The 26,054-nt window shown below is 49.7% G+C and overlaps 1 protein-coding gene across 9 annotated transcripts in view; it reads left to right on the forward strand.

Moving 5' to 3' along the window:
• Window positions 1–3,136: 3,136 nt before the first annotated feature.
• vwa3a (von Willebrand factor A domain containing 3A) overlaps window positions 3,137–26,054 on the forward strand; it is a 28,946-nt gene continuing 6,028 nt past the window's right edge. For 2 of the 9 annotated variants that reach the window (XM_015360575.2, XM_015360572.2), the window contains exons 1-26: window positions 3,201–3,388; window positions 4,785–4,884; window positions 5,359–5,485; window positions 7,843–7,967; window positions 8,437–8,514; window positions 8,829–8,883; window positions 9,882–9,983; window positions 10,266–10,372; window positions 11,921–12,046; window positions 12,546–12,654; window positions 13,202–13,267; window positions 14,435–14,566; window positions 14,885–15,023; window positions 15,124–15,227; window positions 16,227–16,307; window positions 17,036–17,130; window positions 17,702–17,821; window positions 19,318–19,392; window positions 19,773–19,914; window positions 20,484–20,679; window positions 21,253–21,323; window positions 22,602–22,748; window positions 24,224–24,314; window positions 24,893–24,997; window positions 25,139–25,236; window positions 25,702–25,854. In XM_015360575.2, the coding sequence (XP_015216061.2) occupies window positions 4,817–4,884; window positions 5,359–5,485; window positions 7,843–7,967; window positions 8,437–8,514; window positions 8,829–8,883; window positions 9,882–9,983; window positions 10,266–10,372; window positions 11,921–12,046; window positions 12,546–12,654; window positions 13,202–13,267; window positions 14,435–14,566; window positions 14,885–15,023; window positions 15,124–15,227; window positions 16,227–16,307; window positions 17,036–17,130; window positions 17,702–17,821; window positions 19,318–19,392; window positions 19,773–19,914; window positions 20,484–20,679; window positions 21,253–21,323; window positions 22,602–22,748; window positions 24,224–24,314; window positions 24,893–24,997; window positions 25,139–25,236; window positions 25,702–25,854 (2,712 nt within the window). In that variant the 5' untranslated portion in view covers window positions 3,201–3,388; window positions 4,785–4,816. The other 7 variants (XM_015360568.2, XM_015360569.2, XM_015360570.2 and 4 more) reach the window with 7 other exon arrangements.

The raw sequence follows: 26,054 nt of genomic DNA on the forward strand, positions 1-26,054 counted from the left end.
TGCGCACAGGGAGACAGGACACTGCGCTGGCCTTCAATGGGAGCGAGAGTCCGCTTTAATTGAAAGGATAAATAATGGTGTCAGTAAGAACAATCAGTCTGCTCCTGCTGAGACCATGTGCGGCTCTTGGCTATAAATACACCCAGCCCCTCCTCTTCCTCCCAGGACTCCAGCGAGTGAGCAGCAGTGTGCAGCTCCCCACAGGGCAACAACAGGATACGAGTCTGCAGAGCTCCATGGAAAGGGAACAAACTTTTCCTAGTTTCTCCCAGGGGGCACAAGGGTATTGCACAATACATGATGGAGCCCGGGGTTCACACACAGCAGAACTGCAGTGTAGGGTCAGGGCTATTTGACCACGGCTCGGTCAGCCTGGTTCGGAGAGGGTGGCCATGCCGGTGGGGATCAGGCAGGCGCGACGCAGCTCCTGCCCCGGCAGCTGGCAGCCCGCAGAGGAGCTCCAGTGTGGGGCTGGAGGGGGACAGAGGGGTGCCGGTGAGCACAGGCAGCACCGGGAGAGTGAATGAGCAATACGCTAATGAATAAACGAGGAGCACAGACACACTAATTAACACAGCCATCATGTCTTTGGCAGGTGGAGGAAAGCTGGAGTACTGTACTTGGAGAAAGCCCATGCCAACTCCACTCAGAAGGTGCTCCTGTCTGGACTCAGATCCATGACTTAAGAGCTGGGAGGCAGGAACACAAATTATTACGTCACCGTGTCTCCCCATGCAGAGCCCACTGCTTGCTTTACTTGCATAAGATCCAAGCTATCAACGTCACTGGAGCTGTATTAGAGCATCCCCAAGCCTGTATTACACACAACATAAAGGATGCAGCACGACTGCACGAATAACAGTCAGAGGCCTGCAGCGCACGCTAGTTTGAGAGATTTGGGATAAAGAACCAGCCTCGTGCCTGTCTGTCAGCCCCATCCCCAGTCGTTACAGCTGTCCACCGCGGGCGGCGATGAGACAGAATCAATAAGAAGTCCGGACATCTCAGTCTGGTCATTTCCTCGCTGCTCCGGGGCCGCAGCCAGGCCGTGAGGCGGGTGATCCATGTCTCTAAGACCGGTCCTGCTCTGGAAGTGCGGGACCTGTCCTACACTGGAGGAGGAGGTTAGAAACCGAAGGATGTTGTTGGGTTAGCTGTAGAAAATCGGGGAGACAAACGTCCTTTTTGCATAACTCTGGTTTCTGGTTGTATAATAATGAGTCTTATGATATTGTCATTCCTCAACACAACGATCGGACTCCGGAGGAAAAAAACACCCCCAGGCGTCACACAACCTTTATTTTACACGGCTCCTCATTGCGGACAGAAACCCTTTTGTCCGGGGGTGCGCGGACGGCTTTTCCGAGCCTCCGCGAGTCAGATTGCCACTCCGAGACGACGCGTCACGCTCCCAGACAACACCGCCCTTTGTGATCGAGTCACGCCAGGGGCCTGACCTCATCTGCACAGGCAACAAGCGGCCTCATTCATTGCACCTCCGCCAGATAGACGAATGAGCTCGCCTGGCCTTCTGTTCTACAGTATCTGTGCAGAACTGGGTCTGAGACTTCAACATGCATGACAGATGCCCATCACTGTGGGTTAAGTTGCTCTCCTGATAATCGCATCCCCACACCGACCATGAGCCGCCCTTCCTCGCTACTGCCTCACACACTGGAGTTACAACCTGCAGCGCACTGTTAGACGTCTGTTTTCAACACAGACTTTGGTTTCTTTTGTGTTTGTGTGTGACCATCTGTACCTCCTTTAAAATGCTGCAGACGATAATCGCCTAGGTGTCAAATGACCACAGACCAGGCTGGTTGCATTGTTTATCCTCACCATATTGCCCTCTTCTTTCTGGGGGGCTACTTCATTGTTTTCAGAAGGAATACAGACACATACACGAGCTTCTGAATTAAAAAGCATTTTTTTTCTTTTGAATTAAAAAAGAATAAAGCCAGAGTCCGCAAAGGAAATAGTCTGCTTGTTTGAAGAACCGGACGCCTGATCTCGGCCCTGGAGCGGCGCTCAGTCAAGCAGACAGCAGACACGGTCCTTACAGCCAGGATCCAAGCTGAGCTGAAGGATCTGTGTCTCCGCAGGGTGGGTGAGGCTGCGCGGTTCACACATGTGATTAACGGAGGGAAGTTCTCTCAAGATCTCAAGCCAATACTGAGATACCGTCCAAACCTCCATCCACGATCCACGATCCGCTTCTTCCAGTCCTGGGCTGCTAGAGAGCTGGAGGGTACACCCGAGACAGGACACCAGTCCATCACAGGGCACACACACTCACACACCCGGGACAGGACACCAGTCCATCATACACTCACACACCCTGGACAGGACATCAGTCCATTACAGGGCACACACACTCACACACCCTGCACAGGACACCAGTCCATCACAGTGAAAACACAGAGACACACACTCACACCAGAGCCACTTAACCCACCAGCATGTCTTTGGACTGTGGGAGGAAACCAGAGCTCCCAGTGGAAACACACACAAACTTGAGGAGAACATGCACACTCCACACAGACAGCACCTCAGAACCAGAATTGAACCCAGGGCTCCCATGCTGCAAGGCAGAAGTGCTGACCACTGTCCCACCATGCCACCCTCACAGAGAGTAATTTTTAAATAATTTCTCAGCTGGGATACAAATCCAGCTCAACATAATATGATGATTTCTGTTAAGATATATCTAATACACGTTTCTTTGCAACGCGGAAAGATAAGAGAATAAGGGGGTGTGTAGGAATTTATTTCTTGCTTAAAAAACATAGGTATCGTAAACTCCTTGGTATTTAACTTCTATCACTGACAAAAGAATCAGTTCTGGAAAACGAAAAGCGCTATTCTGAATAAGTATGATGATTATCTGCTCTCAAAATGACCAACACCTCTTCGGTCGGCCTCCGGGGTCAGAAATATGTACTCAGACCGCTCCATTGCAAGACGCCGCAGGTAGATTCACCATCCGGATGTTGTTCACCAAACACGCTGTCTGGGCTAAATTTACCGATCTTTGTCATTGCTTTATGTGTGTATCTTACTCCAGATCAAGCTGCATTTCTTAAGGCGGTTTTCTCCGTGATCATTATGAATCTGTTACGCCGTGTTTGTGCGTGTGAAAGTGGACCATTCCGTCGCCTTGGTGACGGGAAGCGCGCTTGGGCTCCGGTGAGTGACGAAGAGGTGGCTGAGCCAACTCACCTACAGGCTTTATTAGGAAAAATACTTTTTAAAAAAAAAAAATATAAAACAAACTCGATCGTGTTACGCTCTTTGTCTCTTCTCCAAAGAGGTTTATGGGGGAAACACGCTTTTAATGGGAAGGAAGGGTTAAAGGCGACATCCGAACATACTGACAGCAGGGCCGGTAAGGCTGGTTCTCTGTGTTATTAACTTAACTGTCGTGAAACTTTCAAACTTTGCTGTTATTTTGCAGTTGCATTTTAGATATTCTATAAATATACGTTGTTGCAAATGGAAGGTCCTTCACTAAGCCCATTAATAGGTGGCGTGATTCTACCACATAATGACGGATGTGTCTCCTCTTGACCCATGAATACATTTAAAGGAGAAATCTCTTCGTGTGTGTCAGGGTTTCAGAGCTCCGGGCTGTTCCCAGAAAGGCCTGTGTTACTGTTCAAGCGCATTGTTAACAGTCATCCACAGACTTCAGCGGGTGTCTCATTTTTCTTTCAGCTTCAGCAAAACCATACAGTGCAGTATTGCTACTGTGCTGTATAGCTGAGCCCTCCCTCAAGCAGAGTTCCTCTGTCTCAGATCCTCCTAGCAGCAAACACAGAGTAAGCTGCCTGCTGTTTACATGTTAAAGAAAGGTCCTGCAGGGGTGCTGGTTTAATTACAGATGTGATTGTGGAGGTGGAGGCTTTGAACGGCCGGGATCACCTGCACTAGCGCAATGAAATGCTTACTTGCACGTAGGCTCCCATACAAAGACATTAAGGAAACACCAAAAACAGAAACACAGAACAGCTGCAGCAGCAACAACAACAACAACAACAACAACAAGTTAAATAACATTCAAGTGGAAAAAAAAAAAGCAGTTCTGACTTTGAGAAGAGGGAAAAATCATCGGGATTCTGGAAGATTGTCCAGACTGTCTGGATGAAAAGCTTCCCGACTGTAAGGAACACGATATAGTCTGAAACAGGTGATGCAGGGAAGAAAAACAGTGGGATAACGGACCTACAGGCTGTGACAGCTGCTTGGCACCTGGAACTGCTGGTGTGTCTGCCTGCAGTGAGGTGGCTCATTGCGTGATTCACTCCATTGAAAGCCCTGCTGCACTCATCCGGTGTATTTCCACCCTGCGTTATCCGTGTTCGCCCTAACTGTGGTCGGTGCTCTGGCGGTGCTGTCATGGTGACACGCGGCGGCCCGCCTGACCAGCCGGGTGGCGGGGATGTTCCTGGCGGGACTTGTCTCGGATCTTCATTCCTCCCTGACCCGTGTGCTGCTCTGGGACGCCTGAGTTTTTCATGATATGGATACGGCTTTCCGGCGTCTGTTTATGACATCGCGCCGCAAGTGGGATGGGGGGGTCTTGACCTGCTTTCTCTAAGCTCTCTCATGAATTATTTCCAGTTCTCCAGCCCGCCTGCAACACCTTTGCCTGCTGATATGCTGTGGGCATTGATGGATTGTGGGTGGGCAGCCGTTAATCTGTTCAAAATCAATATATATTCATTACACAAAAGCAGAAGTCAATAACCTGCATGGGTTTGCTATTTCTTCTCTGACTGTAGCTCTGCTCAGGCCACTGGCAGGCCCCATCGCCATGAACAACCAGGGCAGCTCCAGCATGGCCGAGATCCTGGGCGATGAGCGCTTCCTGACCGGCGCGCTGTAAGTGTCCGCCTGTTGAAGTTGAAGGCTCGCAAGTTTGACTGGTAACCGCATGCAGTGGTCCAGCTGGTTTTCATTGTTTTGTTCTTCCAATAAATTCCTTCACCATCCAACCCTAGGTAGTGCTAGACTAATAAAACCAATCCCAGTTAGTTAGTTCTCTTCCAGTAATTTATTCTGTATTCCATATGCATGCTCAGATTGATTTTTTTGTTGGTAGCGGTTGGTAGCTCTGTTATAGTTTTGCATTTTCTAGCTGGGCTTTTTCTTTGTAGCTTGTTTCTTTTTTTTTTCACCAGACTTGGGAAACTGGATGCTTCCCTGAACTGTGGACGGCGTCATGCTCGATTGAATTGTGTTGTTGTGCTTGGCGTGTGTGAGAGGGCATGGGGATAAATTTCATTCTTAACAAGGAGGGGTACAGGAGGAGACACAGGGTGAGGTGTCTGCTTAGTAACAACTGTCGGCCCGCAGTTCAGAGCCCAGCTCCGACAGAGAGCCCCTGAAGAGCCGGCCATCCTGGCAGGACAGTGTCCTTCCTCACAGTGAGCCAGATAGCGGCCTGCTGGTCACCCACGTCAACCAGACCCTGGACCTGCTGGTAAGTCCTTATCGCACTGACGTCCAGGCACTGACGTCAGTGACTGTGAACTGTTTTGTGTGCTTTGTTCCGCTTGGTTATGGAGGAAGACAGAAGAGAGTGCTGGAAGTGCTTTTTTTCATTGATTCAATTACCTAAAAAGTGATTTGAGATGATTCAACATTTGTATTCTGTTTCAGCACGGCATTTGCTGTCAGATTCCCTGCATTCTGAAGCTGTTTAGACTGAGTGCTGTGAAGTAAGCAGGAATCCTGGGCAGCAGATTCATTTTCTGGCAAGAAAAAACAGCAGTGGCAGGTTTTAAAGTTTTTTTTTTTTTTTAGTTTTTTTGCTTGGTTATTTTTTTTAGAACAGATATTGGGACAATAGTCTGTTCCATTATCTTCTTCTGTTTTCGGTTAGAATCACTGGTTAGAGAGCCCTGTTGCAGAGGCAGTCGAATTATACTGAAAACAGCAAGCACAAGACAGAGGAGACACAAACACATCCGTGCCTGATAACCTAGGCTCAGCCATCACACGGTCAGCCATGCCTCCAGCTGATGCAAACTGGGGTGCAAGTATTGGTCTGTTTTTAATGGGACAGGGCTGTGTGCTGAGTAGCCCAATGCCAACGGCTTCCACTCTTCCCAAACCTGGTAGAGGTCAGGGCACATGCACACAGCTCACACAGCTCAAGGTGACAGTGTCCACTCCCACAAGTGTCTGAATGGGGTCACTGGGGTCGCAGAGAGCTGAACAGCCTGCAGCTGGCTCCACCCCACCCCTGCCACAGTCACAGTCAGTCACTAGCACACCCTGGCTGTGAACCAGAAACCCTGGCCAACAGGGCACTCCCACATTACCAGCAGATATATCACCCTGCAGCTTACAGCGTACAGCTGGCAGCCCACTTGAGCTCAGCAAGTGTGAGCCTGGCCAGTACCTGGATGGGAGACTCCTGGGAAAGCCCCGGAATGGCCGGAAGAGTGTGAGTGGGGCCAGTAGGGGGCGCTCACCCCACGGTCTGTGTAGATCCTAATGCCTCAGTACAGTGACAGGGACACTATGTTGTAAAAAAGGCCCTGTCCTGCAGATGAGTTTTAAAACCGAGGTCCTGACTCTCCGTGGTCAATTAAAATCCCAGGGTGTTTCTCAAGAAGAGCAGGGGTGCTACCCCAGAGGGAAATCCTGGCCGGATTTCCCTCTGGCCTTTACCAGTCATGCCCTTCTATATGATTTCCTTCTCTGAACTGGCTTCATCACTCTGCTCTCCTCCCCACTGGTGTGTGGACTGGCGCTGTTGCACACTGGTGGTGGTGGAGGGGAGTCCTGTTACTTGTGAAGTGCTTTGAGTGGAGTGTCCAGAAAAGTGCTGTAGAAGTGTAAGGATTATTTACTTACATTCCCAAGGGGACTTTGCCATGCCGGAGACAGTAGGGTGCTCCCCTCTGCTCTGGGCAGATTGAGCTGCATTTTCTGTCAAAGGTAATAACTTGCAGTGACCCTGCCTTTAATCAGTGCAGGTGATACAGCCGAGATTTGATTTCTCTCTGCCCTGAAAATGAAAAGAACAGCAAACTGGCATGTAAGCTAGCGCTGATGCCTCACAGCTGTTGGGTCCTGGGTTCCTGCCTGATGCCCCTTCTGTGCGAGGGCATGTGTGCTCTGTGATAGACTGACTTCCAGACTCAGATATGTCCTGTCTTATGCACATTGTCAGCTGGGGTTAAAGTCTGGTTTAGTGCTGCTCTCTCTTAGACTAAGTGGTTATTGCAAACAGCTGAATGAGGAAAAAATATCCATCAGATTTTTTTCTTTTTAATTCTTGTTTATATAGCTACACACCTCATTCCTTCATTTATACCTTTAAGCTCCTTTCCTTTTCACTGAAATATTGTTTTAGCTGAAATCGTCTGTGTGTGTGTGTGCGCATGTGTGTGTGCTGCTAGTTTTTTTTTTCTCCTGGTTGACCTTCAAAGCTCTTTTGTGAGGCGCTAGTGCTCTGTCACAGAACCTGGAGAGACACTCCAGGTCAGACTCTGCTGCAGTGTTTCTTTGTCAGCTCAGTGTCTGTTCAATGAAGCAGTGGAGGAAATTGCAACACGATAAAGACACATTATTCCATTTTATCAGCCGTGCCTCTGATGGGAATTTGTACACTATCCTTGCAAAATTACTTATCTGACACCCTAAGGAGATGATAAACTGCGTGAAAAATGTAAGAAAAGAAATGTCTTTGAACAAAATAAGTATTTATTGTTTTCTGCTAGGTGAGGTTTGTGTAGTTGTACATATAAGTCCCTGTGCAGCAGGTGAACACTGCGCCTGAGCTTCCTGACAGGCTGCTGATCACGACTGCCTACTGCTTAACTCCAGAGAGTCCAAGGGCGGAGAGCCGGCGCCAGCGAGGGGCAGGCGTCCGAGGAGTGGCTTAGCAACCACAGTCTGGAGAGCGCAGGGCTGACGATTTCACACCTCCTCACTCAAGGCAAAACCGTTGTGTAAGTGTCACGCTCGCCAGCGTGTTCCTGTTCGTTCAGCAGCTTACGTAAAAGCTTTTGTTTTGGGGTTGTTGGTTTTTTTTTTCCTTCTGGAAATGCTCGGCATGTGTGAAGCCTTCCTTCCCAGCGTCAGGTGCCCCACGGTCCGTGCGTGCCTCGCCACTGGAGTGTGCTGGCCTGCTTTCCCAAGGAGATCTGTCATTGCTCACCCGACAGTGATAAATGGGGTAGAGGAGGAATGGGGTTCCTGTGGTTTTTCTTGTTATTCCCTTTGAAAGAAATCTGTACGTAAAAAAATCTATACTGTATATGTAAAATACATTTCCTTAATGATAAGGAAGTAAAAGGGGCTCAGTTTTTAGAATCACCCCAGCGTTTGAATTCCCGTTCCTCTCAATGATGCTCTGCGCCCCCGCCTGCTTCCCCCAGTGACCTGCGTTGGCACATGCTGCTTGTGTGTTGTCTGCAGGGCCGCCGGGCGAGGCGCGAGGAGCCAGATGGAGTTCAGCGCCAGCACGATCGAGGCGTTCGAGTCCAGGCTGTTCAAGTGAGTGCAGATTTCTCCAGCGACAGACTAGGAGCGCTTACCTTGTGCCAGTGGAGGGTGTGTGTGTTGTGGGCCGTAAGACAAGAGGAGACTTTCCTGTCCCATCCCAGGGCTAAAGACGGACATCTCTGACCCTTTACACTGGGCGCTGGGGTCGCAGGGGCCGAACTGACGAACCGTTCTGCTTTATTCTGCTCTGCTCTGACCCTGATACAGATCGCGGATTATTACATACAGTTGTGTTGTTTTCTTTCCTTTCTTTTCCCTGTCAAGAAATGTGAAAGTTTTCCCTGTCCTGCCCCTGTTTCTTCCAGAATGATTGAGCTGTACCACCGCAGGATGAGCTGGCTCATGGAAGGCAGTCGAAAGGTAATTTAAACCTTTGCATGAAGCCCAGGGCTTCGTCTACAGCGGCAGTTTAGCTCTGCAAGTGCTGCGTGACATTGGACCCCAGACCGGAGTGAGAGCAGGAGCAAGAGTGCTTTCCTGGCTCCCTGCAGGAGCTTTTAAACCCTTCAGAGCACAAGCACCACGTTGGGGGTTTAATAACACAGTGCAACAGGGGATGAGCCTCACAACTTAGTTCTGAAACCGAAGGTGCGAATTGCATGCTGTTTTGCTTTCTCCGTGATCCATTTTCACATTATCTGCCGATAGCGTGTGGCTGGTAAAATAGGAGTGCTGACAGGCGCAGTTAAAAGAGATAAGCTGTTAACCTCCTCCTGCAGGGCGACAGCTGCGGCAGAGTGCTGTGCGCGTATCGCTCGGCGCACACAGGAGGGGCAGGGTGCTGTCAGCGGCCGTTGTGACGGCAGGAGCACTCTGCGTCTCCCTCCCTCTGGTGGGCTCAGCTCTTCATTACCACCCTCACACCGGTTATCTGGCATTTTCTTTCCATAGTCTGTTTTCATGACGGGCTGTATCTTCACATTGGAAATGCAGGGCTTGAGGCACTTGAGGCTCTTATGCAGCCGGGATGTCTGGTTTAAAAGGGAGCGCCGCGGCGTATCGGTTTGACTCAAGTGGCGGGCTGGGCGAAAGCCAGCCTGGGGATGCCAGTGGAGCCCTGCAACCCCTGCAGGCTACCAGTTGGTCGCCACACGACACACCGAGACAACCCAGGAGGAACAGTCGCTGTCCAAGCACTCCGGGTGGTTGCCAGCCTCTTTCCTCTTGATTTTCCACTCGCCTCCCCGGAATGGCATTAGCTTTTTCCCAGTTTCTCCTTCATTTGTGAACGCCCCCCCCCCCCCCCAACCAGGGTCTGCATCTGTGGGCTCATATTTGCACGCTTCAGGTTTCCGGTTTGTGGGTGATTTTCGGGTGCCCCCCTCCGCGGGCGTCACCGTGTGCTCTTGATTCGGCAGGTGTTTGGGCTGGTGAAGGGATCCCGGGTGGGTGTGCTCATCGACGCGTCTGATGCCAACTGCGAGTCGGGACGCCTGCAGGAGTTTCAGAAGCACCTCTTGGTAAGTGGGGCAGGTCTCCCTGCCAGCCGCAGGGGTGGCATTGCTGGACAGCCCTGCTGTTGGGCGGAGCGGTGGATCTGCGCCTGTGGCTGGAGGGCTGCCGGTTCGAATATGGGAAATATAAGGGAAGTGCATATGTGTAGGGAAATATGTTGTTAGCTTCCCGCAGTGTTACACTCTTCAATGGCTAACAAACATTGCACATTTCTTCCTTAAAAATTAGACATACAATTACAGAAATGTTATTCGGTCTGGTGGTGATTCTCTCGGGCTTCTTCCCAGTGTCTCCTGGATGAGCAGCTGTGCTACAAGAAACAGCTGTATTTGCTCTCCTTCGGCACCCAGGAGAGCCTGCTGTGGGACAGCCCGAGAGACGTCAACCTGCGCAGGTGGGTGGGCTCGCCTTTTTGGTCATCCTGGGGCTCTGGGGAGATGGGAAGAACAATTCCCAGATCTTCTATACAAAGAGAGCTCTCTCAGTGTGGCTGTGTGCAGTCCCAGGCTCTCTATGGACTGTAGTTCATTCTTACATTCTTACAAACACTGGGCTGTAATCTGTGGTGTCTATATCTCTGCTTTATGGTAGTGATTCACTGTTATTTATTAATAATAGTAATAATAATCACCGTTATCATCTTTATTTGTATAGTGCCTTTCAGTCCTAAAGCAGCTCACATTGCATTACATAAAAATAAATTCACATTAACAATGGATGTAAGGTCTGCAAAAAACATAATGAAACAGAAAACAATAAATAAAACAATCAAATACAAATTAGCTAAAAATCAAATAAAACTATCGGGTGATTTTAACGGTCCAATTGAAGGTGAGTCTGTGATGAAAGAGATACTTGTTGGCTTGATTTCCTTTTGCAGAAGAGTTGTTGATTTGATTTGGAAAATCAAAAAGCCCGGAAAAAAAAAGTTTTAAACTGCTCAGGCCGGAGATTAATAAATGGTTTCAGAACATCGCAAATCCCCTCTTCTTGCATTCGTTCATCTCCCTGTCCTCTGACTCTGACTGGGGTTGGCAAATTTATTTTGTATCATGCGTGCGCTGTTGAGCAGATCAGCCCTCGGTGTTTGTGTGGGTGTGTGTGGGTCTCTGCTTCTGTGTTCTGTGTTCTTTTCCAGAGCCAAAAGACAAAACTTGTAAGACAGGAGCAAAGTTCAGCAGGTGCTGCTGTACTCCAAGAAGAAAAAGCCCCATAGGCATGAATCAGCCAGAGGCAATTTTTTGCATCTTAGTCCAGCTAAACTCTCAGGGGTTCCCTACACTTAACCCACAGTCTGACCAGTACAGACTGTCCACCTTCTGTCTCATTCTTCCCCTTAATTCACTAAGGTGAAGTTCTCACTTCTCCGGCTGATCTGCTGTGCAGCGGGGCTGAATTGGCTGCTGTTGTCTCCCAGGGGAGACTGCTGGTGCAGAAGGGCCATCGTACTGTGAAGTGCCTTGAGATCATTGGAGATGAAAAGCGGTGCTCAAATGCATGTATTATTGTTGTTGTTTAAAGTACCAAACTATATCAGTATTCTTTGTTTCACCAGGATACCACACTAAGAATCTTTTACTGAAAATGCACAGCTCCAAATATAGTATTTTAGACAGTGTTGGTGTGTCTTGATGCCCTTGCTATTAAAAATCACGACTGTAAAACAGAACTGTTGGAGATGCTGTCCAGTTGGAACAATGTTCAGTTCCTCTCAGTGTCTTTTCCACAGTTATGTAAGTATGGAGGGGGGGGGTGTCCACTTCCAGATAACCAAAATTATTTGAAACGATTCTTGAATGATAACAAACAAATGCACTATCCGTGCATCAGAAATCAAGGCACTAAGTGTGTGTGTGCGTGTTTGAACTGTGTGTGTGCACGTGTTTCACCAGTGCTCTGTGTCGGCGGGTGGTTTCACTGTTCTCATCCCCGTGTGTCGCAGGCTCCACCAGGCCCGGCAGTGGGTGCAGCAGCTGGGGGGCAGCGGGGGCTGCAATCTTCTGGGCGCGGTGAAGAAGGCCCTGGGCCGCAGAGACCTCAGCTCACTGCTCGTCGTCCTCGGCTCCTGGTAATGACCGTCCCTGCGCTGAGCTCTGAGCTCTGAGCGCTGGTCGAGGGGCCTGTTACTGCCCCGCCACTGATCACCGAGTGACGGGAAGGTCACTCAGCTCGTCGATCTCCTCACAGTGGGCCACTTCCCCTTTCCTCAGCATCCAGTACAGCGTGACTGTGGCCCTGTGCGAGGCACAAGGAATTCGCTCGCTGTGAGGCAGGTTGTAGTACGTGTTCCCTGCCTGCGACAGATTCTCCTTTGACATCATGCACTATATTACCATCTGTGTGCGCTCCAGTAAGGGCACCTCCTTGTGCCCCGTAAAACATTCTGACATCCCCAGGGATGGAAAACCGGCAGGTGTGGACGCCTGTTTCCCACAGATAACCTTCAGATTGCGTTGCAGTCCAGGGTCACGCCGCGCTTTCCTAATGCTTCTGGTCTCACGCCCCGGCTCTGTCGCACTCGGGCCTGCGCGAGCTGAACGCGTTCTGTGTCCGTTTGCCCGTTCCAGCCCCGACCAGCCGGCTGATGTCCTGCTTGCTTACGTCGAGCAGTGCCTGCTGGGAAGGACCTTGCCCGTCCATGCAGTCGCATACGACAACGGCCACCCCATGACCCACGTGAGTAAATCACACGGCCCCTGATAGAACAGGCGGTTCTGAAACTGTTTTAAAGTGGAATCACTGTTTCTTCTATTTTACATCTCTGTCTCGGGGAGTAGTTATTCCCAGCTTTGTTTCTTGCTTTGCTCAGAGAGCACGTGCAACTTGCCTACCCTCCCACTCATCCATATTCATCTCATCTATATTACCGATCAGAGCTACATCTGATCTCTCACTGATAACGCTGCACACGTGCAGGCACCAGGTCGGTCCCAGAAGTCACTGTTGCTTGGCAATGTGAGGAGGCCCATGCAGATCCTATTGCTCCCAGCCACCAGTGTCAGTTTTACCACTGTGCTTTCTGCTGGGGGGAGACCCCTGGTCAGAGACAGCTTCCAACATGAGCAATCAAATGCAGATTTTAATTTAAAAAAGTCACCAGGTACGATGTGTAGATATGTGCACACAGGACAGAGGTCTGTGATTGCTGGCTGGAAATATTTGCCCTGCATGGTGTTGGCTTATTACATACGAGACGTGCCTGTGTGCTTCCTCCCTGTTTCAGATGGCATTGAAGAACCTTGCCGAAGCCTCTGGGGGGCGTTTTCACTGCTACTCGTCTGACAGGCAGGTAACGACTTCCACCCTCCAACAGGGGACTCATTATCCACAAGGTCTGGCACACACAGGCTCAAAGCAGGGAGATTACAAGACACAACCCTGCACGACACACCAAGAGCCTGTCAGAAATCTCGGGAGGATTTGTCCCCAAGTACGCTAGTCGTCTCCTATCCCGAAACGTGAAGGAGATGTTTTTTTGAAGGGGTATTCCACCTCTTTTCTGACGGCTGCGTCGCCTGTGTTTTGTCACCAGGCCCTTCTGCTAACACTGTCTTTCCAGGAGCTGGGCTGGCAAAGGGGAATTAGCACTAAAATCCCGAAACCCCTTCTTATCTGAGCAAGAGACGTGCCCGGAAGAAACATCTGAGCCCCTCACTTGCCCCAGGGATTTCCGCTGGTTCCCAGAGGATCCGTGGGAATCTGAGATCTCTGAGATGTGGGGTGTATGGAAACGGAGAAAAGGGCAGGACAGCTGCTGCTGCTGATGATGATTATAATAAAACTTTATTTTATATAGCTCCTTTAAAGGTGGCTGTTCAAAGCGCTTAAAAGCACTGATGTCGGAGGCAGGTGGAGTAGCACCCCTCGTGCAGGGCCTAGCCTTTCCTGTTGACCTGAATGTCTTGCAAGATCATGGAAGAGAGGCTTGGTATTCCAATAATCCATCACAGAATCCAGGAAACACGGAATGACAGCTCGTAAGAACGGTTGTTTATCTGCCATTAGATTTCTGGGAGTAAAGTCCGTACTTAAGATGCTTTTTTCTCATGAAGCTGATGTACGGTAAAGTGACTCGAGGTCTGTGAAGGCGTATGCTACTCTGGCAGGCCCTTGACAGCATCAAAGAGCTTTCTGCTCAAGCACCCTGGAGCTAATATTTCTCCGCCCTTTGGAATGAATTGTAAATTGAAAGGTTATTTGTTTAAAAAGCGCGGGGGTATCAGAGTGTGAAGTGTCCAGGGACTGGCGGCAGGCAGGGGAGAGCGTGCAGGGCTGCCCGGACCCCTAGACACGGACTGTGCATGGCTCTGCCCGCGGGGCGGCACCGGTCTTGCCCGATCCGATCCAGCCGCGGCAGCAGGAGCACTTCAGAGTGCAGTTTAGTTCAGAGCAGTTTAGTTGTCGTTCTGTGGAACAGCGCTCATGGCTTCCATGTCCCTTTCTCCACATGAGTCAGGGTGCGATCTACAGCAGCTCTGACATCGCCCTCCTGCAGAGAGAGACCCAGAAAGCCATGGATCTGCTGAGCAAGATAAAGGAAATGCGTCAAGGCCTACTGGGAGACATGTTCGTCTCCGTTATGCAGAAGGTAAGAGACGTCACCATTATCGGAAGAACTCGTTCGTTGGTTCGGTCACGTATTTTTGAGGCCCGCGACTTTCTTTGTAATTTGTTTTATTCTACATTTGAAAAATGATTGATAGTTGTGAGTGTTATTTTCAACAAGGAATGCAGTCCCAGTTTAACTCCTTCCATTTTCATCATTAAAGGTTTTTAAATCGAATTATACTGTAAATAACAGGGATATTGTAATTCTTTTTCTACTGAAGTCTGAATCCAGAAAATGAAACATTTTCCTAATTTATTTCTTTCTGGGATGCAATGCGCTGATTTATTTTTCTGGTAGATTTCTTTAGAGGTAGCAGAGTTGCCTCCTTCTCACTTCCTCCCCAAACCGCCCAATCACTGTGGGCCGCTCAGCATCGAGAGGCAGAACTTCCTGCCTAAGACCTCTGCTGATTGGCTGAAGAGCAATGGGCTGAAAGGTAGGCAATATCTGCACACTCAAATTATGAAATAAATCAAATTTCAATTTGTGTCTTTGCAAACTGTGTTTTTTTTCCCCCTACTAATACAAACTGACAGCAAAGAAACTCAGCCTGTACCAGGTTCTTGCGCCGAATGCTTATTCGCTGCTGGAGGAGTTTGTGCCCGTTCTGAGGAAGACTGTCACCTCCACACTGCACGAGGTGAGAAACCCAAAACAGAAATATTTTATATAAAATCTGCATGTTTTTATGTGTATTGTATTTTGCTGTTGTAGTATCTGAACAGGATGTTAATAAAGTATCTCCCCAGAGACGAATCTGTCTGCTTGTCTGTCAGTTTGCCAAATTACCATTCTTCTGCGATGAGAAAAATGCAGCACATTTGTTCTGTCCCTGACCAAACACCTCTGCTTTTTTCTGCATGTGTATTTTTCAAGAACGAACAACGACTGATATTAAACTAATCCAAAACTGGAAAACACAGGCTGCTTCTCAAACAGCATTGTAGTATCCTGTTAATATAAAAACAGTTTGTGCTTTATTGTTGCTGCAAGCGAATATTTGTTCTCCATTCACTCTTTTGATTAAAACACTTTCAGCGTTTTTCCAGTGGGTTTAATTCTTTTTTGCTGTGCACAGTGTGATTTTTGTTTATAAATCAGGTTTAGTCTTCTGTTGTTGTGGCAGCTGAAATTTGTCTCTGCCAGGATATCTTGCTCCTCTGTCTGGAAGGGCCGTCTTGAGGCTGTTCAGTGAGCATGCGGTAGTGTCCTGAAGTACTCAGCATGTTTCCTGATACATTAGTAGGAGGGAGTTTTAATGCATTCCTGACATAATTACCCTTTTTGTGTTGTGCTAAAGCATCCTGTCTAATTCAGACACACAGGCCTCCAGCATCTCAGTGCCACGCATATGACTCATCCTGTTATTACTGCTCAGTACCCTGTCAGTGAGGGTCGTGAGGTTTCAACTCGTTTCTCACATTTAAATATCACCTTTTCCATAAAACACGACATCAAGCCTGTTTTCCAAAAGTGATAAAATGTTCACAAGTCTCCCTCAAAATGATTCAATTTTTTTCAGCCTGTAATCCAGAAACATCCTGTCTAGTAGCCCAGAGCCTGATTACTTTATCACACAACTTAAATGTTTTAGGGATATTTTGTCTGCTTAGCGACTAACGCTGGCGGTTCTCTCTAGAAAGCCATGGTGCAGTTTGAGTGGCATGATGGGACGGTGAAAAACGTGCATGTGGACCCGCCTTTGTTGTACAACTACCAGGTAGGAAGGCGAGAGAGGTGACAGAGCAGAGGAGGCCATTCGTCACGATTAGCCCCTTGGGAAGTTAGTAACTGATCCAAGGATCTAATCCGGCTGTGTCTTGATAGAAACCAGGGTATCAGCTACATCAGCAGCTAGGTAGCCACACTCCCAAACCCCTACGCATAAGGAAGTGCCTCCTGTTTTCCCTTTTAAATGCCCTTGCACTGTTTTCATTGTTAATATAAAGGTTCACTGAGTAATATGGTACACAGACGGCATGGTAGTGCAGCGGTGAGCATTGCTTCCTCGCAGCGCCGGGGCCCTGGGTTCAGTTCCTGGGGTGCCGTCTGTGGGGAGTTTGCATGTTCTCCCTGGGTTCTCATGGGTTTTCCTCTGGATGCTCCTGTTTCCTCCCACAGTCCAAAGGGATGATGGTGGGTTCATCGGCTTCTGGGGAAACTGGTCCTGGTGTGTGTGTGGGTTTTGTCTGTGTGTGCCCTGCGATGGACTGGCATCCCATCCAGGCTGTACCCTGCCTTGGGTCTGTTGACTGCTGGGATAGGCTCCAGCTCCCCCGTGACCCTGTGTTGGATAAAGAGGTGGATGCTGCACACTGGTGGTGGTGGAGGGGAGTCCCCATTACCTGTAAGGAGCTAGTGGTCTTTTGGCCGTGACCCTGAAGATTGCTCTTGCTTTCTCTCTCTCCCTCTTCTCTTTCCTTTTTCCCCCCGATTCCCTCTGTGCAGAGGCAGCTTGCCAGTGCGGTGCTGATGCTGGAACGCAGGGTGGAGTGGCTGACCACAGGAAGCAGGCAGATCTGGGGCAACGTGTGTGAGCAGAGGCAAGAGCTCTGGTTTGCAAACGCTGCGGCGATCGGCAGCGAGGAAGCGTGTGACTGGGAGTCGCTGGGTTGTCTTTTCTTCCTTTTGAAGCACACCCGCCAGGTTTCCCGCTGCTAGGCCCCTCGGTGCCCTGCAGCAGGGCGCGCTAGCTGAGCCACACAAGAGCCCTGATTAACTTGATCTTAGTGTCACGTTTTTCTTTTTGCTGTGTGGAAGCAATAGAAGACAAAGGAGAACTGGTGCATTGAATTTTCCTCGCTGCTTTGAATAGTTGCAATCGCACTGACCTTGGTACACACACCATCCACACAAAAAAAGCTGTTTTAATGCTTATTTGTTTGTGATGTTCAGCTCCCTCCCCATATCTCTCGAGGCTGAAAGCTTCTGGAGGAATCTCTTGCTTTGTTTCCCAGGAGGATGATCCTGTGTCAGGAAATGTTTCCTGAGTTAATTTTCCTCGGTGCAGACCTTGTTGTTTTTCTTTTCAGTGAAACACCCCCGCCCACACAAGGCACTAATTAGTCTCTGGATACTGACTCATTAGTCCTGAAGGCTCACCTCTCTCCCCAGAGTGACTGTCCTGGTGGATGTCTCCCTGATGAACTCGCTGTACCTTGTCCATATCCAGCATTCCCTGCGCCTGCTGCTGGAGCAACAGATGGCCGACAAGGAGAGCTTCAACATCATCACGTACGGGCCTCCTCTGTTTGCATAAAGCTCAAAGTCTTTTTATATGTCATCCCATCCCAAAAGGCCTGGCTTTGTCCCTTCACCTAGAAAACCAGTGGCAGACATGAACACCAGTCTGCTGGATTTTAGAATTGCTACTTCACTAGAGTTCTGCAGACTTACTAGGATGAGTGAAGAGTGCGACAGCTTGGAGCAGCTGTCAGATAAATGCACTTTAACAAGCAATGTTTATCACTCTTCAGCGCAGTTGTGTACAGATGCAGTCTGTGAATATTGGTTAATACTGAAAGTAACGTACTTGCCTTGCCTTTTTATTCCCATTGCGGTGCTAGCATTTGTGTGTCCCAAGCCCATCCCAGACAGGGACAGGGCTGTGCCCTAGGAACTGCTCACTGCTCACTGATTCACTGTAGTGAATAGAAAGGGCAGATGTTGCTGGCTTAAGAACAAAGCTCATTCTCTACATACATCAAATCCTGATAATGGCCAGTGTGTCAGGGCTTTGTGAATGGTGGCATTGTAAAACTGAATTCCATTTACAGGGGGCTGTAAAAGGATTGCCTTATATTTTTCCGCATCCCACAGTCCTGGCCATGGTACCTCTCCCAAGCTCCACAGCGCTGTAGTGTGGGGGAGCCATAGGCTGGCCTGGAGACACGCAGCGGAACCCCATGAAACTCACAGGGCAGAGAGAGAGAGAGCAAACACAGTGACACAGGCAGCATGTCCGGACCAAAACACCGAAATCCCGACTGATCGTTTCCAATCTCCTTCTGTCGAGCCCCACGTCTGAAACCCAGGGACCCCAGACACTGATGTACAGTAGACACAGGAAAAAAAGACTCTTTTCAGATGGAGCCCACCGTAGGGAAAGAATGTGCCTGCCGTGTGTGTGTTTTATTTTTAAGAAGGCTGTTTCTTCCTGACTCAGTTGCTGAGAATCTATTCATAGCACTGCTGATCTGGGCATTTATCCCAGTTACACAGCTGTAATGTCGCAGTCCTGGTACTCTCTGCACTTGCTGCTCAAACGAGTCAGAAGCGCGAAAACGGGGCGAGGGAAATGTATGGATCCCGTCCAGTACAGGGACCGTGCACATTAATAAAGCCATCTTGTCCTGAGTGCGGATGAAACGGTAAGACTTAATTATGGGAGTTGCAAGGATGTGCAAATCTCACCATAATTTATTATTTTAATACATACACGCATCTATATATATATATGCAGTACCTGAGAGGGCACAGTGCCAGAGTGCAAATTTGTCATCTGTCCACCTCGAAGTATTCTTTAATCCAGGGAGGGATCTGTGAGAGGTTATCTTTTGTAGTTCTTTCAAGGAGAAGCAGATATATGTGCAAAAGGATCCATGCCTTTTAACAAGGGGAATTCAGTGCAAGCACGGGATATATGCGTGCATGCGTGAATCAATGTTGTGCCTTTCCTGTTACACATCACATGCCTTTCTTCTTATTTAAACCATTCGTTTCTCTGACAGGTTTGGCACAGAGGTGCAACCTTGGAATAATGAGATGGCCGCACCAACCCTGGAGAATCTCCAGGACGCTTGGAAGTAAGAGTTAAATGTCTGTGCGTGTTATTGACTCTCAAGAGCACAGATCACAGTGCAGCTGAAGAACAGGGCCCACCTCTTAATTGTATATATTTTCCCGAGCTTTTGAGCTAAACACAGTGTTGTGAGCACTGGTTGAAGAAGTGAGTCTTCTCAGAGACGCCCCGAGCCCTGTCTATCCAGCTGATGAGAGGTCTGAAACTCTCAATCAAGATGAAGAGTTCATACATGTGTCCTGTTGGTCTGAGTTGACTTTTTAAACTTCTTCAACGTGGTACCGACAGGCCGGTTGGCTCTCGCAGTAGCAGGTGTGTCACCTCTGCGAGTTCTGATCCGTTTCTTTCCTGTGTCCCGATCGCTTTAGTGGTTGTTTCTCGCAGGTGGGTGTTGGGCTTGAAGTGCACAGGAAGCCGCAATGTGCTGGGCGCCCTGAGACGTGCCGTCGAAGCGGACCTGCAGGGGTCGCTAGACGAGCCCCAGGGAATCTACCTGTTCACCAGCGGAGTGCCTGACCAGGAGAGGGTGAGTGTGGTGAGGAAGATCCTGGAGGAGGTGTGGGTGAAAGGACAAGGGAAGACTTCCCTTAGTCTAATATAATAGGGCTCACAACCGAGAGGAGAACAGTCTGCCCTCTCTCGCTGGTTTGATTGCTACTGGCTAATGGATGCCGAATTCTTGTCCTGCCCCCTTTTAAAGAATACTAGAGACTCTGGTATCCAGCAGTGTGGTTGTACAGATCGTTCCAGATGTCTGTCGGCCTCTGAGGGAAGAATTGCCGCCTGTTGGAAATCATAATGCCTCTCCACTGCCATTCTGCACGGCTAAGCTTCCCTTGTGTTGACTTTTCCAGTTTTAGCTTTGCGTGGCTTTAACTTCTTGCTTCATCCAGGAAGGGAGAAGCGTTGAAACGGGAAGGCAGCCCTGGATTCGGAACCACGTCCCCCGAGGGACGCGTCGCCTTCACAGGGGGACGCCTCCGCCTGTGAGCTCGCTGTGTTCTGTGGAGGTGCGAGGGGCTGTGGGAGTCCCAGGCAGCAGAGCGCAGGCCGTGTGTCCCAGAGGAGCTGACGCTCGCTCTCTCTGTGCCGCAGGCAGCGGTGTGTGGCTACGTGTCTGAGTGCTGTGCCGGCGGTGCCCTGCGGCTCCACGTCTGTCTGTTCAGCGGCGGGGGGTCCCCGCTGCCGGCGTGCGTGCCCCCCCGCTTCGCCACGCCCCCCGAGACGGCGGACACGCTGCGAGACCTGGCGCACAGCGGGCAGGGGCGCTTCCACTGGTTCAGGGAAACGGGTGAGCGCCAGGACCCCTCGGAGTTCCTGCCCCTCGGCTTGGCTTTCCTCTCCGCACTAGCGGGGCGTTTCTCGCTCACGGGCCCCTCGATCAGGACACTCGGCCCCCCACTTCCACACAAGGGCCTCCACATTCCCCTGAACCTCGTGCCAAGTGAAACAACAGAGGCTCATTCCTGGCTCTTTTGTCTTGGCCTGCATGTTTTTGTTGAACAATGGCATGGCGTCCCTAAAATTTTCACCTGTATTCCAAAATTCAGATAACTTGACCCCACCGAGCTGGAGATTCGTTTCAAATCAAAATCACGTCCTTTACTGAAACCCCTGTAGGCCGACTTCCTGATTGTATTTCACAAATTGAGTGCCATGTCCGTTTATTCCTCCCAGCCAAATATATGGCCCTTCATCTGATAGAACTTCATGCTGGAGCGCCTGTCAGAGTCCCGAAGTCTCTGCACCACCCCTGTGTCCCCCCTGGATCGGGGCCTCTAACTGCTTTCCCTGCTTTTCTGGGCTGCCGGATCCCGCGCTGCCTCAGTCCCAGCACATTCCCCATGTCCCCTTCCGCTTGCAGGCATTGTGGAGAGCGACGACATCGCCGCCCTGCTGGCCGAGACGGAGAGAGCTGTCAATTACTCGCAGAAGGTGCGTGGTCCACGACTGTCCTGTGGGTCACGCAGAGACGCTTCAGGGGCTCTGGGGGTCTGAGTTGTGGTTCTTTTTCTGGTGCCAGTTCTGGAAAGGCCGTCAATACTGTAAATAACTGCAGGACGGAGAGGGCCTTGTGTTTGGGGCTGCCTCCTTTCAGCTCGATTCCCGCCGTTGACTCTAGAACTGTCAGGACTCATTGATTAAGTTGGCTTAAATGTACCTGATTTAACTCCATGCTGAAAAGAGAGGGCTTGGTATTGCATTGCTGTGACAGGTGCATCTCTCGATGGCTGACAAGTACAATTAGTCAGCATCCTTCTTAACAAAAATGGTCTCTTAATCCTCCCAGGTGTTTATCTGCGATTCCTGTGTTTTCTTTCCTGGATCAGACAATATGTGTTTTCAGCTAAAATAACTTTGTTTTATTAAGTGGGTGGCAAGGAGCCACTTGCAGCTTCTTACACCCGCAGAGCTGAATACTGCAGAAGGAACCACTGACAATGCAAATGGTTTCAGAGCTCATGTGACACAAAAAAACGAATTAACATTGTTAATCGAAATACAGACATGGTATAAAAGACAAATCAAGGTGGGTAAGAGAAGAGCTGAAAGCTGACAAAACCTGCTGGTGGTCTGGAAGTTGAGCGAGAGACCCAGCCTGGTTTTCTCTGCTGCCTGTGGGCCCGAGGGCCTGAGGAGTCTCTCAGCAGGCCTTCTCCTCCGCTCACCTGCGGCACAGAGGTGCTCTTCCGCCGGAGAGGAGCAGAGGTGAATTTGTCGCTCTGGAGACAAGGGGTTACCTCTCCACCTCTTGTTGGTATCTTCCCGAATCCGTGATTTTATCAAGCACTTTAGAAAGGGGGCCCATCCAGAAAAGCTTCCTCATATTTGGCCATCAGCTCGCCCCCTCCTTTGTCTGAGCGACGTGCTGCTCTGCGGCCTTGCTTTTGATTTCAGATTTAGGTTGCAAATCTTTCAGCCTTTCCCAGTCGCTTTTCGGTGTGTAAAAAGGAGTGGTTGTGTGCTAGGCCATTTGCTTTGGCCTTTTGTGCGTGAAATGACTTGCGTGAATTGCACTCTGCGGGGCAGACCTCGTCGGGCCTCGTCGGGCCGCGTCCCGCGTGCGCGGCTGGCGACGTTGTCGGGGCTCTGCGGGGAGCCTGGCGCAAGAGCGGGCCTCACGCCGGGAAGCATCCGGGCTGCCCCGCGGGGCTGGCGCTGCAGCTGCCGAGGCCCGGCTGACGCGCATGCCTCTCTCTCTCTCTCTCGCAGTGTGCCCTGCTGGTGGAGTCCCTGACGCAGAGGGCTGGCAGGAAGCAGCTCGCCGGCGCGCCCGAGGGCCAGCCCCAGCAGAGAGGGAGAGGCGGCCCTCGGCGCCCGGCGCCACCCACACCTGCAACACTCTCGCTCAGCAGGACGGTCAGGCTGCTCGCGGGGACCTCTCGTGTTCGTGATCGCCGAGGGCTTTTAGCTGATGGCCTGGTTCAGACTCGAGCACCGGGGCCGCGGGGTGGAGGTGGGCGTCGCTGGGCTGCCGCGTCACAGCAGAGCTCTGGATCCGCGTCTCGTTTGGGAGATCCCAGCTGGGGATCAGAACTGATGCCTGTTGAAGAGGGTGGCCCAGTGACGGGTGGGACAAATTCACTCATCTGGGCATCTAGCCTCCAGGGTCATTAACCCAGTGCATTCTGCTAATTAGGTTTGGGCAGCCACGAAAGTCATGGCCAGTTAGCAATTAGTGTGATTGCGTATGTGTGGGATATAAACACTATAAATAGGCTATAAATGTGAGAGGAGGGAAAAAAAAGCAAGGGCAAATTTTGTCCTGCAACTGTTTCCTTGTATCATATCTAGGGGACGTGGGGAAGAAAACTCAAGCGTCTGATTCTCGGGGAAGGAGGAGGTCGTCGGAAGTATGTTTCGATGGGTCTAGAAAAAACAGGCTGTATGTGGGGGTCAGGAAGGGGGTGGTGGAATGCGAGTTAGCACGGTAAATTTGGGTACTTCATTTATGGGAACCCCCTTTGAAGGGGGAGTATAATTGGAGTTTAAAGGTTGTAACAGCAACAGAGAAATCCTCAAAGGACTGTCTGCCAAGGTTATTTAAGAGTTTATGCAAGAGTGGCTTAAAAGATTTCAGCTCTCGGTGTTTTAATCAGTGATGAAATATGTACCAGCGCAGGGCTGCCGCTGTGACTTTCGGGATTTAAGAACTGTCGGGGCGGGTCCTCTCATCGCTGGCCCCCGGCAAACGCCCCGGCTTTGCAGTCCTTTAAAAGTCACCCCGCAAAACTTCAGATGAGACGAGAGTGGAGGATTTGGCTTACACAGCAGCAGCGACTGGAGAGAGATGTTGTGAGCGAGAGACATGCTTGGCTGGCTTTTTTTTAATTTAATGAAACACTCTCGCAGGAAAATTGATGAGCGTGCTGTCCAAATGTTGGAGAAATATACTACAGAGATTAGTCAGCAACGCCAAAGGGAAGAGGGATACATCTTGTGACTCAGAATCCTGATTATTACTTAAGCTGACCTTTAATTTCTTTAATTTACCTGATTTGTTTGTGATATTTTTTTTAAAAAGCACTGTTGTTAATCGACAAGGCTCACAGGATCTTTTTTCCAGCTTTGGAGGGATGAGAAATACACAAGCATGCTCCCATTCCAGTATGGATCCCTCCACCAGTTTTCATTCTGAAGGCGTTTATGAGTCAATATAATAGCCCGTTTGGGATCAGTAGTGTCTGCACTTTTGGGGTCAACCTGCACTCGTAACAGATGCCTTCACTGAGCTCCTGGAGACCCCAGTTGTAGTTCTTTAGAGATGCTGTCCTTTGGCTTCAGTGAGGTTAGTGGGACGTGATCCAAGCCTGTTGTGTGTTCTGTCCCTGCAGCAGGCAAAGGAGGGATCTCCAGATGACAGCGCTTTCTCCCAGAAAGCTCTCACCTGGCGTCCAACCAGCGCGAAAGCAGGCGTCCCGCCAGGTGAGGAGGAGTGCAGTTTTAATAAGAGCAGGGGAAATTTAATCGCAATGGACAAATCTACACAGAATAGTCTGAAACGAGGGGGAAAACACAGCAAAAGGAGTTCCTGTTTACTTCTCCCACTCTGTGATTACAAGTGTCTCTCTACAAGTGAAATCTCCTGTCATGCTCTCCTGGATTCGTCGCTTAAAAGCAAGGAAGGAGTTTGTGTGGCACAAGATGTCAAGGTTACTCTGCTTAGTCTCTTAAATAAAACATGACTACCATGCCATGCTGCATTCTGAAATCCCAGGTTATTGTAAATTCATCTTTTTTGTTTGCCTTTCTCTCCTGTGTTGCCCTGTCCTTGCTTTGCTTTTATAAGTTGTGAAAAAGCTTTGTTCTTTTTCCTGTTATGTGGCAGTTCTCTGCACCCTTTTGAGTTCTGGTGTGCTGACAGTACGAGACTGCGGCTGAGACACAAGCCCCCACCAGCCTGCCCTTTGATCGCAAACTGAGCCCCTAAAAAAATATGTGTATGCAAATGCCCAGGACAATGGAGTCCAGTCCTTGTGAGTGCGTCTTGTTTTGTGCTGCAGCAGAGCCAGGGAAGAGCCGTACACTAGTGGACACTGAGGCTAAGCAGAAAAAGAGGTCCAAGGTCTCTCAGTCCGTGTTTTACACTGAAGATGGCAACAGCGTGGGTAAGCGTCTCTGAGGGCCCCCCCTGTCCTGTGGAGGCTACAGTTTGGCCCCTGGGATCACAGAACACTTCTTCAGTTACTAAGATAAGTTTTGTCTCTCTGTGTGCAGGTGCTTATTTTATTTTTTTTTGTTACCTTTAGGCATGGTTTTTAAGAAGTATCCGAAATCAAAGAGTGTCAGGAAGTATATCCCTTTTGTTTCTCTCCCGAAAGAAGAAGAGATTTGCTCAACCAAGCAGGTGTAGTATTGGAAAGCGTGATTTTTCATTGTAGAGAAGCTGTGTGAATCGCGTCACTTCCTGCAGACTCTACCTTTCAGCATAAGAGCAGCCCATCCCTCCCCATGATGTCTTAACATCACCTAGGAAACCCTGAAGAAAGCCGTTTCAGATCAGTAACAACAAACATTTGGATGAACCAAAAGCTTCCTTCAGCACTTACACGAGATCTCCAAATTTTACTTTCTTACATATCTTAAATACACAGTTCTGTAGAGCATAGATTTTTTTAGATTATTCTTTTATTTCCATCATTGTAGGAAAGTTCCAGTTATTATATGCCTTGAACCATGATGTTTGTCCGTTCCCGTTTTCTTTGTATATTTATCAGCTGATGGGCTTGTTCATGCTTCGTCTGTGTCTGACCGCCTGACCAGACCCGGCTTGCCAAAATATTTCTCACGGTCTCCTTCTTTTGACGTGCAGTGGCTGAGAAGGTTCGGTATCAGGAAGCTGAAGCTGGACCTTCACCAGCTGGTCTCCGGGCCCGACTGCACACACCAGAAGAAACTGGTACCGGCGGTTCAGAAGAGGGTCTCTGCAAAGTACTGCGCCATCTTCCCCAGCGTCCAGGTCAATGTAAGTCCTGTTAAGGTGCCGAAACCTTGCTCTGGCGGAAGACTACTGGCCTGTTTCTCTAGGGTATGCAGCTGCTGCACTGCCTTGAAGTGACCAGCTGTCAAAAATGCTTTTCCCTGCCTTTACCATATATAGCTCACATTTTGCTACGGGTTGCTATAGCACGGCTTGGTAACATGCATTAACCATGAATCCATATA

This window comes from Lepisosteus oculatus, chromosome 19, assembly GCF_040954835.1.
Source record: "Lepisosteus oculatus isolate fLepOcu1 chromosome 19, fLepOcu1.hap2, whole genome shotgun sequence".
Classification (NCBI taxonomy): Eukaryota; Metazoa; Chordata; class Actinopteri; order Semionotiformes; family Lepisosteidae; genus Lepisosteus; species Lepisosteus oculatus.